Raw genomic sequence first — 19,125 nt, 5'->3', positions numbered from 1 at the left:
TTCTCCCTATCTCACAAAGTGCCTAGAAAGGATTTGCTCTTACAATGGAATCGAGATTTGGTTTTGTTATGATTTATTATGTTTTATTACGATCCTTGCTTTGCATTTTTCACTGATAGGAAGCTGTTCAAAAAGTGGAATGAAGGCTTGCAGGAACAGAATGAGATTCTCTTCCTTAAGGAAATTTAATACCACACTGGAAAGTCAGATTCTCTCTTTATCTCCTTTAGATCCTCTTTGATAGGTAGTATTTGACTTGGGCACACACTAGCAGTTGCCACCTGTGGTATTTCTCACTTTCTTAGGAGGCTAGAGAAGGGAAGAACAGTCAGATCTGATCTGAGCTCAGTACTTTGAACATATGAAGCATTGTGGCCCTGCAAGTATTATGAAATAATTCCTATCAAGTGTAATGAAATCATTCACTGATCTTTCTGAAGTCCCCAAATATGATACTCCACAAAAAAAAGCCCTAGGGGAAATTAAAATTCCATCTTTAGAATGCAGTTTGAATACTGTGCAGTTAACACGCAATAGAGCTACATATTAAAGAGCAAGGAGAATTATTTTGAATAGCTGCTTATTAATTGTGCATCCATTACCTTGATTTAAAAATACAGAATGATAAGGTTAAATTTACAATTTAATGAAGTTCTTTTAACACAGAGGGAGACTCAATGTTCCACCAGTAACACGTGTGATTAAGCAGCACCATCTAATCCTTAAATCCGTTGCCAAGTGTAGGAGCAGTGTTGGAATAACCAGCAGTAGCAGCATAACTTGGTGTAAACCAGAACACAGGATGATTTCACAATTAATAACTGCCAGTTGTAGGTGTGACATAGAATTTAAGGTTCTTTTGAGTGTTCTTCACAGCCCTGGGGAGGTCTGCCTAGCAGTGGGCAGGCCTCTTGTGCCTGTTTCTTCAAACTTGATGTCCAGTTTTCCTCCAGGTTGAATCCTCTCGTGCCCATTACAGTCTCTCTTTTTTGGGTACCTGCACTCCAGTCTTTCATTGCCAGGCTGCACCTTCACGCCATTGGTCTCTTATTTGTCACTCCACACTGCCTTGTAGGATCTTTGCCTTTTGTTTCCTTCCCCAAAAGGTATCATTTACGCTAACATACCACAGTACCTTTATCTTGCACCTGCTTATATAATCTTACTGTCCTTGCTCTGCCCCCCAGTTTCAGGTGCTTGCTCTTGTCACTTTGCTGAGCTGCTCCACATCTTCCAAATTGCAGCTTCTGTTTTCCCTTCTTTTCTGCAACTTCCCTTTCAACATCCCCCATCAGACAGATCAAAACAGACTGATGGTGCTGAGCCAAATGGTGCTTTTCTACCTGTAGACAGCAAAAAAATGTACCAAAACAGTGTATTTTGCCACTTTGAGTGTGGCTTTTGGGTATCGAGCATTTCTCTGCTCAGTCCCTTAATACACAAAGCTGAGACTGTCATTTACATCTATAATTTCTGGAAATTTTAATTTGTGAGAAAAGTGAGAATTTACATGATTTTGTGCAAACAGTGTATGTCACTATTTTCTGCAAGTGTGGCCATTCTCTCAGGTCACTTTATCAGAGCTACATTGATTTAGAGAGTGAAATACGATTTAATTACCCATCTTCTCTCTTCTCTCCCTCTCTGCATACTCCAAATATAGTGAAAAGGTGTTTTGCTAAAGGATTAGTAACTTCCCCACAGGAATACCAAGTGTTTAATCAAATCCAATAGGAAAGAAACCCTTTGAATAGGTACATCCAAGCTTTTATACACATTGCCATTTTCAAAGAAAGACTGGCAAGGATTTGAATATAGTGTACAAAAAGCTGACTTACTCCCTGGCACAAAACATTATTATTCTATAGTCTCAACCCAGTGTGAAATCAATATGATAATATGTGCTTTAATGATTTATTTCAGTTGTCTTACTTGGAAATCCAAGTTGGATTCAATTGTTTTATTTATATGTTAGCACTTAGGACATCTTGGAGATAAAAGAAAAGCATTTCTTACTAGAGAGATGAGATAGTGTCACACCTTCTGCAAGTGATTTATTGGAGTTATTTGTTAAGAATAAAAAAGAGCTTTTATATTCTGTGTATGTTGTTTCCTCAGATGAGAGTTTGCCTAAAGGTCTGTATCAATGGGTAGAAGGAGTTGTTGATATGCTGCTCTTTATATATGTATAGAGCATTCTTTTGAATCACCTCCGTTTCCCTGAGAGGTTGTGATGATTATTGTTTCAGGCACGTATATATGTCACTTTGAGAGAGGTTATTTGAAAACTTGTAAAAGCTTTAATCCTGTTTTCTTCTTGTTTACACAGAAGGTGAAAGAGCTTTACCATCAATACCAAAGTAAGTTCTGTGCTTTCTTTTCTTATGTATTAAAAAAATTGTTTTGAAAAATAGTAATACTTTTGGAACTTTCTGCATGTGTCTAACTTTTATTGTTGCTTTTGGATTCCAGGACAAATAGCAGGTAGGGCATAAAAACCTCACAGCAGTGTTAAACTACAGGGATACCAGAAAGAAAATCTGAGACAAAAAGTGCTTAATGCATCCATCATATTTGACAATAACAAAAGCAGGATGTTTTGGAAAAGACTTGACTGAGATTCAGGCTATTTCTTTTGAGTCCATGAGTAAATTTAGTTTATAGGAGTGATGCTGAACAGTTTGTGAATTGTGGTTTCAATCTGTGAGTCAGTCTGTGGTCATCTTTTTCCTAATTGTCCTCTTTTTGGCTTATGTGAAATACAGAAAGTACTCTTTTTGCTGCTATCATAAATCTGTCATGTGTCCTTCTTTTAATAAAACTTCCATAATGGGGCCAGTTGAAATTGGGATATAGGTTCAGTGTAATAAAGAATAGCAGTTATTAAATATTCATATTGCATAGTAAATACCTCATTATTATTTTAAATATAGAAAAATTCTTCTCCAATAAAATTGTGGATGCCTAGAAAACACCAATCCTATGTCAGGCAAACAGAGATGCATTTTTTTCCCTGGTTGGTTTTATGGTGATACTTTATTAAAGGTGTGCTGAGACAAGTTACCTGCAAGCATCTAATAATTCTTAAAAATTATGCTAAGACACCTCTCTGCATTTTTATTCTTCCCAGACTTTAAGGTAAATAAGAATAAATTTCTGATTTAGCTCTGATTCAGACAATTCCTTCTGTTGTTGGAGTTGTTGGTCTCTAATGTAGGCAAGCCTTTAATCCTTCCTGATGATTGTCTACTCCCCTGGTGTCAGTGGCTGGGTCTCCATCCTCTCTGGAAGCTATCATGTTTGTCTCACCTTTCCATGGGCAGTTCCTTGTTGTGGCCTCCTAAACTCCAGTCTTTAAAGCAAGACACTTTTTGGATTTTTTTTCCTTTTTTTGTAATCTGACTGTTCTCAGTGGCCACATCCAAACTGAGTTGAGAGTTATACATCAGCAGTGTCCTCCTGGAACTTTATCAGGTGGTGCCAACCCCTGTCCAGTAGCACGAGGTAACTGCTGAAAGACCCAGTGACATTTAGTGGTTGATGGTGTTTTACCTCCTTGTTTTTATTTTGGGACACAGGGGCTGTGCCTGCTTTGACCCAGTCACCTCATTTCTTCCTTTATTTCTGAAGAAGTTCAGAACTATTTTTATTACTTTCTTAACTACTGGATGGAGCATGGAATACAGTTTGTTCCTGAATTAGTGATTACACACAGGTTCTGCTGCAGCCCTCACTATTAGGCAGCTTTCTCATGCTGTAGAAAGAGAGAAGTTAAAATTCAGGGTAGAAAAGTTGAGGCTGGAAGCAGTAAAATCAGTAAATTTAGTGTGCACTCAAGAAGCAGGAAGACTTCTATTTACTTAAATAGGCACAAGTGAGAAACACAGGATAACATTCTAATTACATAAAGCTTAACCCTTATTTATTTGTAAGGATTTCTGGGGTAAAATAAAGTTTGAAGGAAAAGCTTCTTCTCATTTTTGGAGCAGTTTACCAAAACTAAATTTGTGCACTTGAGTCTGTTTAACAAGAGTACCACACATGCTCTGAGTTTGGCAGCAGAGCTTTTATCAAATACACAAAACTACCAACCAACAGCATCTTGCATCTGGGAAGATTTGCCTTTGACAGATGAAATTCCTGATTTCTGAAGGCATGAAGTGCAGTGCTCTCTTGACCATTGAAAATTTTGGTTATATATGTAAGTGATGAAAAATTGAGACTTCGTTAGAATTTCCTTTTGCACATTTATGTGTCATATAACATATACATAACATATACATAACATAATGAACATTTAAATGTAATGAGCAATACATTTACACATAATGAACAATATATAATATCGACATAACATAGTGAACATTAAAACATAGCTACATTTAAATGCAATTGGTTTTCTTTATTTAGCTGACATGCAAATTAATTCAAAATAGTCCAGGATAAGTAATCTTACAGACAGAAACTCAATTCACACTCTGTTTCCCACAGATCACACAGAAAGTAGAAGCACAGTCAGATTGCACACATCTTGAAAGTGTGCAGTTTAGGTTTTGTGTTTTCCTTCAAATTCACTTGGTTTCTGTGAACCATGCTAATTAAAAACCACTCTGGCTCCCCCAGACGGGATGAAGTGGTAGATTCCTCTCTGCCTTCTCTCCCCCTCTCATCCTGTGGCTGGGGGAGGTGGCTCAGCCCTGCTAATTACAGTAGGTGCCTGTTGGGATGAATTCCCAGTGTTAGTGCCTGTGAAGAATGTACAGCATTCAGCGCTTCCAACCTCTGTTTTCCAGGCTGGCCAACAATGAGAAGCAAGGAGTGAGGTCTCACACAGTCTCTGTGTCAGGTAAGGCTCATCCAAACCCAGGACCTGAGTTCAGTTCTGGAGCTGGCAGATGTGCAGGCAGCTTTTCCACTCGCTGCTGCTCCAGGGCTACTGACTGCTCCAAACTGGAGCTGTGCTGCCTTCGTAGAGCAGTTTCTAAAGAGAAACTTTTATGCAACAGCCACATCTGTGCAGTTACTTCAAAGCCAGGCTGCTTGTCAGTATTTCCACTTAACTTTGTGATGAAGTAGAATGTCGTCGGCTAGAAGTGAAATTACCTGAGTATGTGCTAATTGTGAAGGAGCAGCTTTGAAAAGGGAAAATATGCAATTAAATATTAATCGTTGCTTTACAGAAAGGAGAAACTTAATAGCTGTTTTTCTGTAGCTGTTTAGATAAAAGCATTTAAGTTTTGCTATTGAAAATGACAAGTTAATTGAAGGATGGGTATGTGAGGTAATACGTGTTATTTCTGTACCTTATAGGCTTCTAAGAGTCCTCTAAGTTACTGTGGGGTTTTTTTTATGCCTGAGGGAGAACATTTTTCTGTTACAGAATCTTAAATAATTTTGAAGAATTGATTCAGTGTCTTAGTAGGAAACTGTATTTCTAAATGGGTATACAAGGGGTATATAAGGGGACTTTAATGCAAAAATGTTTCTATATTATGATCTATTCCTATAGGTTTCTAGTATTTGGCCACAAACTTGAGGAACCAATACTGTGACTCAGTGGATTTCCCACCCCTGACTTAGAGGGAGGCTTCAGCCCCACTTTAACATTTACATGTGCACTTAGTGGCAAACACTCAAAGCCCCAACACATTTCATACAATGAGGAGGAAAGACATGTAGACATTTGACTAATTTCCTGCTTCTCAGATTCCCTTTCCCACCCTTACCCACTTTTAAAAGGTGTTTCAGATTGGCTCCTTGGCATAGGAAGCTCAAGTAAACAGACATGGCAAGAAAATACGTGAGAGGGTCTGGAGTTAAAATGAGGATAAAGTTGTAGTGGGGTCATAGAGCTGCACCAGTTACTGTGGCCTCTTGGAGTCAAATAGCAGCTCTTCTTCCTTCAGTGCCTGTCAAGCAAGTATAGTAAATCAGGTAGATAAGAATAAAGCATGGGCAGCATGTTCTCTTTTGATTCTTATATATGTGGTTCATTTTAGCTGTTAAAAAAGTGGAAATTTCTGAAGTGATTAGCACTGTGCTTTTAATTATTCCACTCACCCTCAAAAAGGCTGATCTTCAGGATGAAAACATCATACTGTCTGCAGCCTCAAATTTTCACTCCTTCAGTTTTCTGAGAATGCTGATAATACTTTTATTAATAAAACCAGTAATAAATGCTGACTTCACAATCGTTTCTTGCTGTCACTCTGACTTTACAAATTCAGGTATCTTCTGCTGATGTTCTCTGGCATTTCAGAGCACAAACACTTCTCTTCTAAAGCAGCATTTTGAAATTAGTATAGGGAAATCAGTTAGAGTACCCCAGCTCTGGCATTCAGGGCATCACATGAAGGTGGATGAGGGGGAAATGAGAGCTTTCCTGTAGCACCACAGAAGAAGCAGAAGTTGCAGTGCTGGAGGTGAGCTGGTTGGTCAGGTGAATGTCAGGGACACTGAGCTGCATAGCTGGCTCCTGTTAGCAGTGCAGTAAAATTAAACCAGAAAATATCATTCTCATTCTTGCCAATATCAAAATCAGAACCAATTAGGTATTAATTCTTGTGTTGTAGGAATGTTTTATATCTTTCCACAGTTAAACTACTGTTCTTGATGCTGGTTTTTATACCATGTTACAAACCACTGATAATGCTGGAAGGGTTCAAACCAGTGCATTTAATATTCAGTCTCAAGGGTTTTTTCTTTTTGTAATATAATGACAAAGAACATAAATATCTTTTTTGTTGTTGGGTTTTTTCCCCTCAAATTTATTTGAAATACATGGAGTATGTCATTGTATTAAATTTAAACCAGAGGCAGATTGCTGAGATTAACTCACATGACAGGGGTTATTCTCAGGAGCTGCTTTCTGTAAGAATCTCTTGAATCCCCAGAGGAATCAGTTTGCTATAAATGAAGTAATACTTGATGTAGATGTGGAGAAGTGTCACTCCTGTTGTCAGATGGAACCGATCCATCAGTGTGGAACAAGGGAGGCACCAGCCGTGCACGGTGCTCAGCTCAGCCCAGTCCCAGGTCAGCAGAGCCTGACAGCAGCCAGGGCAGAGCCAGCCGTGGGGGTGCTGCCGTGGGGTGCAAAACAGGAGCTTTTCTCTGGTGACATTGCAGTGGCTCAGAGCCAAAGGTTTCAGATAAGATGAGCTTTTGTAACTCTCTGACATCTGTTAACGGCTCCACGCCTTTGATGGTTTAAATTGTAAATTAATTCTGCTGTTTGATTTCACTGACATCACTCCCCTTTGTTTAGACCTCTCCTGATGCTGAAGATAAATAGCAAAAATCTAAAATAAAGATTCAGCAAAAAAATTAAGAAGTCAGGTATATTTATAGTATTAACACGCTTAGTTCAAAAGGGAAGTTTTACAGTGAGTTCCTCGCCACAGTTTGGGGAAACCAGCAATATCCAAACCCAGCTTAAAACATGATTTGTTGGTCTGAAAGTTCAGGTATTTGTCTGAAGCTTTGCAGGTTTAAAAAGGAACCTGTTAGTGAAAGACACCTTGTCTTTTTGTAATATTTATTAACACACCTTTAAATATTTCTTGTCTAGTGAAGTAAAAACTTGGGCTTTTCCAAGTGCTCCAGTATTCCAAAGCACACAATGATAGAAGGTTTGTAAATCCTCTTGATTTTTTTTTCCCTCCTCTAAATAAAGGCCTTTTCAAACTAGTGAAGGATGAAGTTGGTTTCAGGAATCCAAAGCAGCAAATTTCTGGATCTGGGAATCTGTGTGTCACTGAACCAGGTTTCACCACACACCTTCTGCTGCTTCTGTTTCTTCTGATGTTGTCTACCTTGCTTCCTCAAATTCTCTGTTCCTGCGGTGGACACTGTGTGCATCTGAGATGCCTGCCAGATTTCCCCTCTTTTTAAAAGCATATTTGTGTGGGTATAACATTAGAAGTAACTACAAATAAGCTAAATTAAATTAGTTGGATTTTAGATTTCTTTGGTAGTCATCTGATGTTTTCGCTGAAGCTGCTGTGATTTACCAGAAACAATGCATGTTTTTAGCTAATAAGTAATTGCAGCTTTTACCTCCTTGTCCCTCTGCATCTGTCTTAACATTAAAAAAGAGTTCTTTGTACTGAGCCATGAGTGTACACTCAGGAAATGGTAAGGCTAAACGATTTGCTCTGTGCAAATAGTATATCAAATGTGTAAGAAGCAGCACACCAGTTAACTCTAATTTTATTGACTGTATTTCCACTGTTTGGCTTGGAGACACCTTATTAAAATGCTCTGCTCTAGTCTAAAGGAACTTACTTTGGCCAGCAGTTTGTTTTTAAATAGCAAACATTAACCTTGGTAAGGTGATCTTGTATTTCCAGATACACATAGTTCCAAAAATAATAACTTACCCGGTCAATTATATATTACAAAAAGTTCTTCATAAAATGAAATCAGTACAGCAGTAGCTGCTTTCTCCCTTTTTACATAAATTCCTTCTGACACAGTTCTTTGGTTTCTTCTGCCCCTTCTGTGCTTATGTAAATATGACTAGGAAGAATAAATATGCTTTTGCATCCCTTGGCTAATCGCTGTGCCTCCTTTGCCCTAGAGAATTAATGAATTTTTTTAATCCTAGCTCAAATGCTACTTTCCATGCAGTGCCACAGAATATGACATTTCAGGCCCGTGTGTTTCAGTGAGCATTGAACAAGCAGAGTATTGAACAAGTCTTGGCAGGTTCGTAGCAGTGCTGGGGTGATGGTTGGACTCAATGATCTTAAGGGTCTGTTTCAGCCTAAAGGCTCCTGTGATTCTAAGCAGTCCCTCCTGGCATTTGGATATTCAGGTACTGTTATAAAATGATGTTTTTGTGGGGTGGGAGCTGTGAGTGGGAAGGTGGCAGGAAGGGAGAGATCAGCTCAGTAGCCAGCACAAGGAATGTGTCTGAAGGGGCTTTTAGGATGTGCCACAGGGTTAGTCCTGGTTAAAGCAGGTGCTGATTTTACAACTTTAGTATGGGCTTATTTGGTGAAGGAAATTAAAAGGTCTCTGAAAATATGGTCCCTGTTTCAGCTGATAAAGCAAAATGTTCAAGGCACCTGAGTAGCAAACCCCAGGACACATACCTTGAAGAGGGAACTAGGTATATTAAAGAGAAACTGGGTTGTTACTCTGTTGCCCAGCTGGTGCAGATGCTGTCACTAACATAAGCAACATTTTAAACTCAAAGGGGCATAGCTCTAAGTGCATCTTGAAATGATGGTAGGAGTTTCTAACAATTCTAGTTGTGCCATTGCCCCTCTATCCCATGGTTTAGATATATTCAGTAACATGCCCCATGAAGGAGAAATATGATCTCTTGGAACAAGTTTCTGTATAGGAGCTGAAGGGTTTTAATATCCTGAAAGAGGGGCTTCTCATCGAATGTCCAGGTTCTGCTTTAAAATCACAAATTTGTAACATTATATTGTTGCACTTAAATCACACTGTGATTAACTCTTGATCCTGGCAGTGAAGTGAGAGTTCTTCTCTAAGGTGCTGCTTAGGAGCAGATCCTGTTTAAGGGAGCTGCCAGTTTAGTAATGCCATTCACCTGAAATTTCAGTTTGACTGGAACAAAAATCCTGTTTTGAAGGAGGTAAGCCTGATTTAAGTGAGATTTTATCATGCAGAAAAAAACCTCTGTGGTATAGTTTGCGAGTAAAAGAGACTTTCAGGAGGTTTCCTGTAGAGCAGAAGCCAAATGTGAAAACACAACAAACAGGAGAGGAAAAAAAAAAAATCTGTTCACCTGATGTCAGTGTTACACCACTTCAAAGTGCTCTGAATGAAGGAGATGTTGGCATGTGAAAGGACCGACTGTCTGTCCCGGGGTGAGGCTGATCAGCAGCAAAGCTGTGAGCAGGGTGGAAAGACAAATACAATTTTATTGAATCACTTCTGCTTGCAGAGCACAGTGCACGCTGTGTGTCGCGATTCCTGTGCTCCAGATGAAAGTCTGCCCTGTGCCCAGGTCTAAAAGAGTTTCTTGTGTAGGACTTGTATTACTTAGTTCCTTTTGAGTTAGTTGGTGGGGAAAAAAAGTGTCCTTTGCTTGAGGTTGAAAAATTGGCAGTTTTTTAGTGTCCGTTTTGTCAAGACACTCTAAAAGCTGAGAAATGTAAGTAAATTTTTAGATGAAAAAATGTATCTTGAACACTTAGGACTGTGTCACAGCTCAGCTGTGTTGTACTCCACAGCTCACTTCTGAAAAGAAAGACTGAGAGTCTTGCCATAAATTACATAGTTATAAATTCAAATTAAGTAGTTATTAAGTAATTTGAGGAATATAAAGACTTTGTTAGAGCTGTAGCTCTGCCATATGGTCCCAGCACTGGGAGACATTCAGGCTTAAGGTTTACTGCAGATTAATTTTACAAACCTTGAGCAAGTCATTAGTCTCCAGGTTCATGGAGGAGGGAGTTGCTTCTTAACTCACCCAGCTATTTCACTGATTAATAAGATAATACAGTTGAAAATGCCCTTAATGCTAATAAATTGCAGTATTTCAAATTCCCATGACAGTTGAATAGACTGGTGCTGTTATTTTTTTCTATTTTATTCTGACTAAAAGGCTTCTTTTCATGCTTAAAAAGACCAGAATGAATTCTGGTAACATTCTAAAGAGATTCCTTCCATATTGGTGTACAGGAAGTTCCTGCATTGATTCCATCAGCCTGTGGTGCTGGTTAAGGAGTTCTTACTCTCCTGTGCTCCTCATTTGTGAGCCTCTCATTGCATTTGAGCAGACACTTCTGCTTTGCAAAGAGTGGCAGTGTAGTATGGCTGGAGAAATGTTCCATGCAGGTTTGGGGGTTTGTTGTTTGCGTAGAAACATATTTGACGTGACAACCCCATAGTGCTCATTTTAGTTCAAAAGCTCAAAAATCAGTAGATTTATTCTTTCTGCAGGTTTTTTTTCCAGAGTTTTTCCTTAGACTGGTTTAAGAATGTACAACCAAAGTAGAATGGGATATTATCAGGTTCAGCCTTCCAGTATTTGCTATCGGCTCATACAAGGAGCTCCAGTAGTAACTGTCCTGTAAACAAAGGGCAGTAAAAGCCTGGTTTCTTTCTTTCTAACATAGTTACTGCATAGCAAGTGATTTTTGCCTTATTTTTGCCATTTTTTTTTAACACAATAATTTTAGTGAATACTGAGTAGAGGAACTAATTAAGTAAAGAAGTCCTGTGCAGTTTTCAGCAGCGTTCTTGGGCACCAGTGATATCCCAGCTGGAAGCTGGTGAGAAATGGTGGAAATCCTTCTTAGTAGTACCCATTTCATTAAGGTATTTTCTAGACTTCTGGGAAAGTGATCGAGCTTCTGTTTTTAAAAATTTAAAATCAACTCATTCAAATCGACTTTCTTCTGTAGCTAGACTTGCAGATGTGGTAAGTTTAAGACATCTTCATTTAAAGCATCTTCCATTCAGTGTGACAAAATAGTTGAACAAACTTCAGACAGTAAATCATAAAGGCAGAGTTTGAAAGGCAAGGGAAGAGTAAGACCATCACATCACAGGGCATCAGGGCATGCACATGAGGAATTAAAAACACCTTTGCCTTTGCAATGTTCCCTTCATTTGAAATAGGTTAGTCAGGTTTCAGCAGCTTCTGCCAGCCACCTATCAGTGTGAGGGTGAGCAGCATTTCAGCACTTCAGGCTTAAATTAGCTCTGTCGCCTGAGCAGGCAGGTCAGGAGTTGAAACATCTCTTTCCTTTTAGATGGCTTGCAGTGACTCTATACCTGTTCTTCTATTTCAGTACAGAGTGTTGGGTTCCCTCATTCTCATGTCTACACCTTTTCAGTAGTTACTTAAACTAGGTGCAGTATTTTTACCTTTTCTTTCGTAGTATATCGGAAGCTTTTTTTGAGTGTTACCTGAGGCTTGTGCTAGAATGACAGTGCTGAAAATTGTCTGTCGTGATGTTAGGAAGAGAAGTCCCTTTGGGAGTATCAAGGGGGAGAACTCAGACTGTTCCCCCTTAAATTGTCTTAAACCAAGACAAATGGAAGTACTGATACACTGAGTCAAGCATTTTGCCCTCTCCTTGCACCTCTTTTAGTTTTTAACACTGAATCTGATTAATGTTCTGTCTGTCTTTCTGATATGATCATTTTCCCACTAGATTAATGAATCCTGTTTGCTCCATCACCCAGCAGTTTTTATGATGTTTTTGTTGGTTGTTGAAGTTTTTTTAATTAAAATGTAATTCTCCTTTTCTACCTTTCCTGCACTCTTCCTGCCACTGACTGGTTCACTGTCCCAGTAGCTGCTGCTGTGGTACTGGGCTTGTCTTTTAACACCTGAACCCCCAGCCTGTGTAACTCCAAGTGGCTGGACCTCACTCTTGAGTTTTGGCTGTGAAGAGCTACCAGCAGCAGGATACAGGTTTTTTATTTAATTGGCTTTTTAAACCACTTCTCACATTTCCTTAGAGAGAGGAAAAAGGGGGAAGCAGAGAGGAGCAAACAGGTAACAAGAGAAATAAAAGGAGCAGGTATCCTGAGGTGCTGAGTGTCATCTCGTGTCCTTTCTCACCTCATGGAATCAGTTGTGGCTTCTTTGTATTTTTTCCTACTCCACAATTTCCCTCATCCTGATAAGCATTCCTGATAAGCACTTTGCTAAAAAATGCAGTGGGGTGACTGGGAAAGGGGGCAGTGAGGACAGTGCTGTGGGGTGTTCACCCAGAGATCCTTGCAGAGCTAGAATATCCATTGGCAAGGCAGGTCTGCACTGGGAGTAAGACACCAGTGGCAGATTTGAGATCATAAAATCTGTCAGTGCTGTATTTCAGGAGATAGAAAAACCATGTCTTTTCTTGTTCTGTGTAACCCTGCTATGTGAAATACTTCCTTTGTGTTGTTTTAAGGGTTCAGATAGTCAATACATACATGTTTAAGTCTGGTGGCTGCCACTTGAACTGGAATATAGCTGTAACACCATCTGACAGAATTTAGATGGGAACCTTGGAAAAGAAGGTTGCACTTCTGGGGTAGACAATATTCTTTGTGTTGTTGATGAATGGTCTTCATAGTTGACAAAAGCTGACTTTTTAATGGATTCTAGTCTCACTTTTAAAAACTGAAATATTAATTACTGTAGAAAGGAATTTGAAGGAAAATACCAAAAATGCTTTAGAGTTTCAGCAACCTTCGTATTTTCATTTGGGTATACAGAATTGTAATGTAAACCTTTATGTTCGTTCATTGTAGATGTTCTCTTCAGTCTCTTCTCTTTTATTTCCAAATAATTTGTTTCTGTTTTTTTTTCTCTTTCCTTTTCTTGCCTCTTTGTAAAGGAGTCAATCACTGTCAGCATAAAGTAAAGAAAGCTAGACGCTTTCTGCCTTTCGTCTTCTGTGCCCATGAGTCGCCGCCCAAGGGTACTGCTCTGCTCTTTGTCTAGGCTGCCTTATTAACCCAAAAGCTGGATATACTAACTCAGTTACTGTTTGTAAACTACTTTAGCCTCCGGTAAACAGAGTTCCAAGAATAATTTCCTTATGTTTTCCTCCTGTTGGATTGGATTTGTGTGCAGCATCACCAGCTTGCTGGTCCCCGTTTTTATGGGGAACTTGTTTTCGAGCATCATATGCTACAATGACAAATATAATAAATTATTTTCTTTGTTTAGTTACGCAGCCCTTGTCTGCTGTCTTTTTTTTTGTTAATATATTTTGACTTCATTCTTGGACCCCTGATACAGCATGCTTATGGATGAAACAGAATAGCAACAATAAGCATCAGCTGAGATCACTTTGAATTAAACACAGAATACAGTGATGCTTTTGGCTGCGTACTGGTCCAACCCTGGTCTGGACCAGTTTGGCTTTATTAGGGGTAAGAAGAATTTCCTATTATCTATAAAATCTGTCTAAAATACTTGCCTTAGCTTGTGCTGTGGAGTTTGGTGTGCAGTAGGGCTGCTGCAGTACACGTGGAATCCAGTGTTTGTTTGAAATCTTCCTTGTAGATTTGCTCCCTTTCCCATAGTTTAAATTTCAGCCTTGTACAACTGCACAATGCTCTGTGTCATTAAAACTTAGATGGTTCCATTTCTTACTCATGTCTTGGTGATGTCTCAGGAGTGCATTTCTTCTGGGAGGGTCAACACCAACTCTGCTTATCCAAAGTCCTCAGTGTATGTGCAGAGTCAAGTTCAGCCAACTCATACGGCTGTAGGAGAACTGCTTTAAAGTATTGAATAAACCTAGAAATTGACTTTTCTTAGCAATGCATTAAAATAACTAGTTCCAGTTCCAAATTTAATTTTTGGGTACCTTTGTGTTTGAGAGTCATTAACTCTGTTTCATCATAAAAGCTTCTTAGAGTGTATCTCTGTCCCTTGGGTTTTAGGTGAGAAGTCTTAAATTCTGCTACTTTTCTGGTTTCTCTTGAGTCAGGTATATAAAATAACTACAGTCTGAATACTTTTGGATTACTCATGAATTTAATAGTATATTTTCCCCTCCCCCTTCTCTGTCCCCTCTCTCTCCCCCTCTTTTTTCTCTCTCCTTGCATGCCACCTGGATCTGCAGATGAAATTAGTGGGGACGGTAATATGTTTTCTAGTCTGTGTGTTACTAACGTGCAATATGCAACTCTTATCTCCATATACCACTTAATGAACTTTTCAGTAATACATTTTATACAGCTTTTAATGTTAAAAAGTGGTCTGCTTTGGGTATTAGATGATAAATACTGTACTTTACAGGCTGTGCAACTAATGCTTTCTGCTAAGCTGGAATTGGAAAAGGAAAAATTCTATTTCAAACACACAGAGATGTGGTGGTGCATGTGTTTGCAATGAGATTTGTGGCATGATGCAAAGGTTTAGAGGTTTGCAAGAGTGTCCAGTTTGATTGAAATGGTTATATCATCATTAATTTGGTCAGTTGGTGAGATCAGTGGATGTAACACCTGAGAAATGAGTCTACTGAGTAATGCTTTAAAGGCATCAAAGTGCTCCTTGCATTAAAAGAATCTGTACAAGATAGATTAATGCAGATAGAATACATGAATATGAACCAGGTTTCAGCTATTCAAACTAATTATTTTAAAGACAGATTTTAATGTTTGGGGTTAAAAAAACTTTGAAACTTACTACAGAGTATTTGACTGCTGCAGGCTTCGTAAGTCTTTTTTCCTCTGAAATCAAGTTGGGTTTTGTTTTTATAAAAGAGATTTTTAGCTATTTTTCTAAAGGATTCCATCTGATGTTGGGAAAGAATCAAACTGCTGCTACTGATAGCATATATATCTTTATTCTTCTAAGTAGGAGGCACTAAAAGGGCATAAAAGCAATATGCAAAAGAGGGTGATAAGAGGAAATAGAGATCACGTCTTGTGACCTTCCTTTCAGTAAAATATGAAGGGGGTATATTAACTTTTCATCTCCTTTCCTTCAGATATAAACTAAATATTAAACCACACAGTTTCCTTTCTTTTCTTAAACATCAAAAGGACATTTTCTGTGTCATAAATTTAAAAATTATATCTCAGATACTACCCCTACATAGCTTTTTATTGGAACTTACCTTCTTTTATAAATTACGAGCTTCGATAAATAGGAAAAATGATAAAAAAGGGAAGTTCAAAAGTGTGGTTAAGGTCATGGATTAGCTATTATGGGTTTAATACCCTAGGATGTTTCTCCCTACAGTTCAATAAATGCATTCAGACTTAGTAAAGCTCAAATTGGCTCATTCACGTGTGTGACCACCAGTACCTTTTCCTGAAAGCAACTGTTCATTTTGCTATCTCCAAGAATCATAACAAGTGATGGTGCTGGGTTTAAAAATCCAGGAGGACAGCAGTGATGAGCCCTGTTGTTAAATCTGAGTTTTTCTAGACTTGCCAAGGACATCTGGAATTGCTGCTTCGTTGGGAGTTTTCAGCTGTTGGGAGTGCTGTAACACATCCTCCTTTGTGGAGCAGCCTGGAGAGCCTTGCCCAGCTCAGTTTTGCTTTAGGCTCCATGTAGGTTCTGGAGTATCTCTAAGCAGACACAGTTCTGGATTTAGGAGAACTGGTTAGAGTCTCAGTCTATGATTAATCCTGGGCTCAAGCCCCTCTGTGAGGGAGGTCAATTCTCTTTAATTCAGAACACTTTGAGTCTATCAGTGTGGATGCCTTGACTGAATTTTCCTCTAATTCCCAGACACAATGCCAGATATATAAATGAATTAATTTTTTATATATTCCTCTCCAGAGTGCTAAATGTGGAACAAGAAATATTTGTGTAGTGAATTGTGTACATTTAATTTATTTGGCTTGATTATGAAGACACTTCTGGTTTCATGATGGCTTTGGGCAATGTATCAAAACCATGTAAAGTGCTCTGTGCTGTTCTGCGAATGCTTTTAGTATGAATTAACTCATTAATTTAAAACAGAGAGATGAACAAGCCCTGCCATTGATCACATTCTGAAAGCGCTGTTCTGTAACCTACTGTGACAAGCGTGCGGGTTTTTTTAAGTGGCACCAGTTCTGGTTTCCAAACTTTGAAAATTTTTCTTAAGTATGCTTAAAATAGCTTTCATCCAGCCCAATTTTAACATAGATAAAGAACTTTCTGATACTCTCAACAAAATCCTATCACAATATTAGAAGGAAGTAGAGTGATTTATCCCCATCATGTTGGGGATTTTTTTTTAAAGCTTATTTTTACAAAAAACATTAGTTTATAATGTAGGGAAGAAAATATAATACCAAGAAAGAGATAAGTGCCTCTGGAGCGTGCTGCCTGTTCGGAATTGTGCACTGTCTTTATAATTTACTGCATTTTTATTAGGTGACTTGTGTTTTGCTATGTCCCAAATAGAAATTGCTGAGCAAAAATTTAACTAACATGAAATTTCCCAGTTCTGCTTTTACAACACCTGGCATATTCCTACAGGAGTTCAAAAGAAAAACCAGCTTTAATTTTATTTAAGTAGTAAAAAACTAGAATCATAAAATTGCACTAACTCTCTGAAGTGTGTTGAACTTCAAAGGTTATAGGCAGCCTGTAGTTTCCTAATCATTGAATATTCAATTTACCTGAAAACTGAGCCTCTTGCTTATCTGTGTGTGTAGTGTTGATGAGCCTTGCTCTGGTGTCAGGGTTGGCTTGAGCTGAGGGACGATCCCATCCTTTTTCCCACTCACTGTAACTTTGTCCCAGTCCAAGCCATCGCTCTAGAAACAATGCCAGGGAGCTGTAGGGATGTATCCATATGCTCCAGGGCAGATGGGGGAAAAGGGGGAGGAAATAATGGCTTCCAGAGGCTTTCCAGTGTGTGATCACCTGAAACCAACCACGAAAACTAGGTTTGAAATTACTCAGTTTTGAGAACTTCTCTTTGCATTTGAAGTTGGTGAGTAGAATTTGACAGCCTTGAAGTGAAAAATGAACCCACTGTTGTGGACTGGCTTTAAAACTGCTGGAGGAATTGATCTGATCTTTAGGAAATGACCTGCGCACACACACTGGAAGTTCTTCAGGGCAAGAACCTTCTGATGTGACTTGACACCATTTAAACTATTTTGAGAACAGATGATGTAAAAGTTGCAAGTTTTAAACAGAGGAAGAAGTGCACTGTCCTTTTTCTGATAATTTTGGGAAGTTGTTTCCAAAACCTGTCCATGAAATCTTGATTCTTGACAGCAAAACTAGTGGTGAATCTCCACTAAACAAGTAAAATTGCAAGACAAATGGTTGTGAGAGTGTGGCTTTAAAAGGTCTTTGTGCTCTAGAAGACTCTGTGGTAAATAACTCACCTGGCCACACTGACAGTAAGGGGATGCTGCCCTGGAACATCATTGGTGTCTTCTGCCTGTTTGACGTAAAAAATAGCAAACTGTTATTCACACTTTATTGAAGGTAAAGCAATTTAACTCATTAATAATTTTTTCTTCTTACTGCAATGGAATTCGCTGTTAGAAAGATTCTAAGTCAACAGTTTAGATGGGTCCCAATTGCAACACTTGAACTTTTTTGAATACAAGTGAATCTCCCTTTTCTTCTTTCTTTAGTGTATCTATGTGATGTAATAAAATTGGCACTGAGATCATTATCATACCATAAATTATGCATGAGCAAGTTTTAGTCATGCTGTGTTAAGTGTGACCCAGCAATGCTGAACTTGGGGGTTGGGACATATCAGCCTTGATAAATTGGAGATGTTGTTCTGGAGAATTGTTTTCATCTGCTTTTCCCAAAACTCTTCAATTCCTCCTTTGCAGAGACTGATGACTATGCAGAGATTATAGATGAAGAAGACACTTACACAATGCCCTCAAGTAAGTGCCGTGGTTAACTTGGGAACTTTCCTATCCAAAAGCTTCCTTGGTTTAGCAGGGACTGAAATATTTCAGCCTTATTTAATAAATGTGCAAACAAAATGTTCTGGTTTCCTGCTCTCTGTGATTTCACAGTGAAATTCTTTTTTTATCACAAAATGTGGATTTTTTTTGATTGTTACGCTGAACATAACACTTAAAGATTGGATAAGATCTCTGTGATAAGAGCAAACAATGTGGCAAGCTCTGTGCATTGCTGTCTGGCTGTATCTCACCTTGCTCTGTGACAGACATGGCACTCTCCAGTTCCATGAGAGAGGAAAACTCAACTGTATCACATGGAATTTTGTTAAAGATGAAAGACTTGGGGAACAAAAACAAAAATTCAAAGTTCTGCTGAGTCTTCATCTTTGAAGTAAAAGCAGTGGTGCTGTAGCCACCACAAGGATTTTGTGTTGCAGCCTGTCTGAATTGTGATACAATCCTAAACTGTCAAGGCCAGTTCATTTAACGTGAAAGTCCAATATTCTGATTTTAAAAGCTGCATCTGGGAAATTCCAGTTGCATTTGGGCAACCAAGGATTTCTCTGGAAGCAGACAATCCATTGATGCAGAATCCTGCCAAAACATTGGGTTTGGTCAGTGTGAGAGGGGGATGGTGCTGAGCTGGGGGCACGTTCTGCTGAGGGACCATGAACTTACACGGATTTCTGAGCTCACCATGGGGCAGAATGTTTCATGATCACTTCAGTGTTCACAGCATCGTTTCCACTACTGTGGAAAATCTTTGAAAAGCAAGAATATATGTTTTGAAAAACATAT

The 19,125-nt window shown here is 38.7% G+C and overlaps 1 protein-coding gene across 12 annotated transcripts in view; it reads left to right on the top strand.

Annotated features, from left to right (window-relative positions):
* PTK2 (protein tyrosine kinase 2) overlaps nt 1–19,125 on the top strand; it is a 194,117-nt gene that overhangs the window by 134,229 nt on the left and 40,763 nt on the right. For 6 of the 12 annotated variants that reach the window (XM_082284812.1, XM_082284816.1, XM_082284814.1 and 3 more), the window contains 5 exons: nt 2,330–2,360; nt 4,794–4,846; nt 13,320–13,403; nt 14,559–14,576; nt 18,247–18,303. In XM_082284812.1, the coding sequence (XP_082140938.1) occupies nt 2,330–2,360; nt 4,794–4,846; nt 13,320–13,403; nt 14,559–14,576; nt 18,247–18,303 (243 nt within the window). The remainder of the gene's footprint in view (nt 1–2,329; nt 2,361–4,793; nt 4,847–13,319; nt 13,404–14,558; nt 14,577–18,246; nt 18,304–19,125) is intronic. The other 6 variants (XM_082284808.1, XM_082284818.1, XM_082284817.1 and 3 more) reach the window with 3 other exon arrangements.

Source organism: Coloeus monedula, assembly GCF_965178545.1.
Source record: "Coloeus monedula genome assembly, chromosome: 1".
Lineage (NCBI taxonomy): Eukaryota > Metazoa > Chordata > Aves > Passeriformes > Corvidae > Coloeus > Coloeus monedula.
The sequence above is the reverse complement of the archived record's forward strand: the minus strand, read 5'-3'. Positions and strand labels throughout refer to the sequence as shown.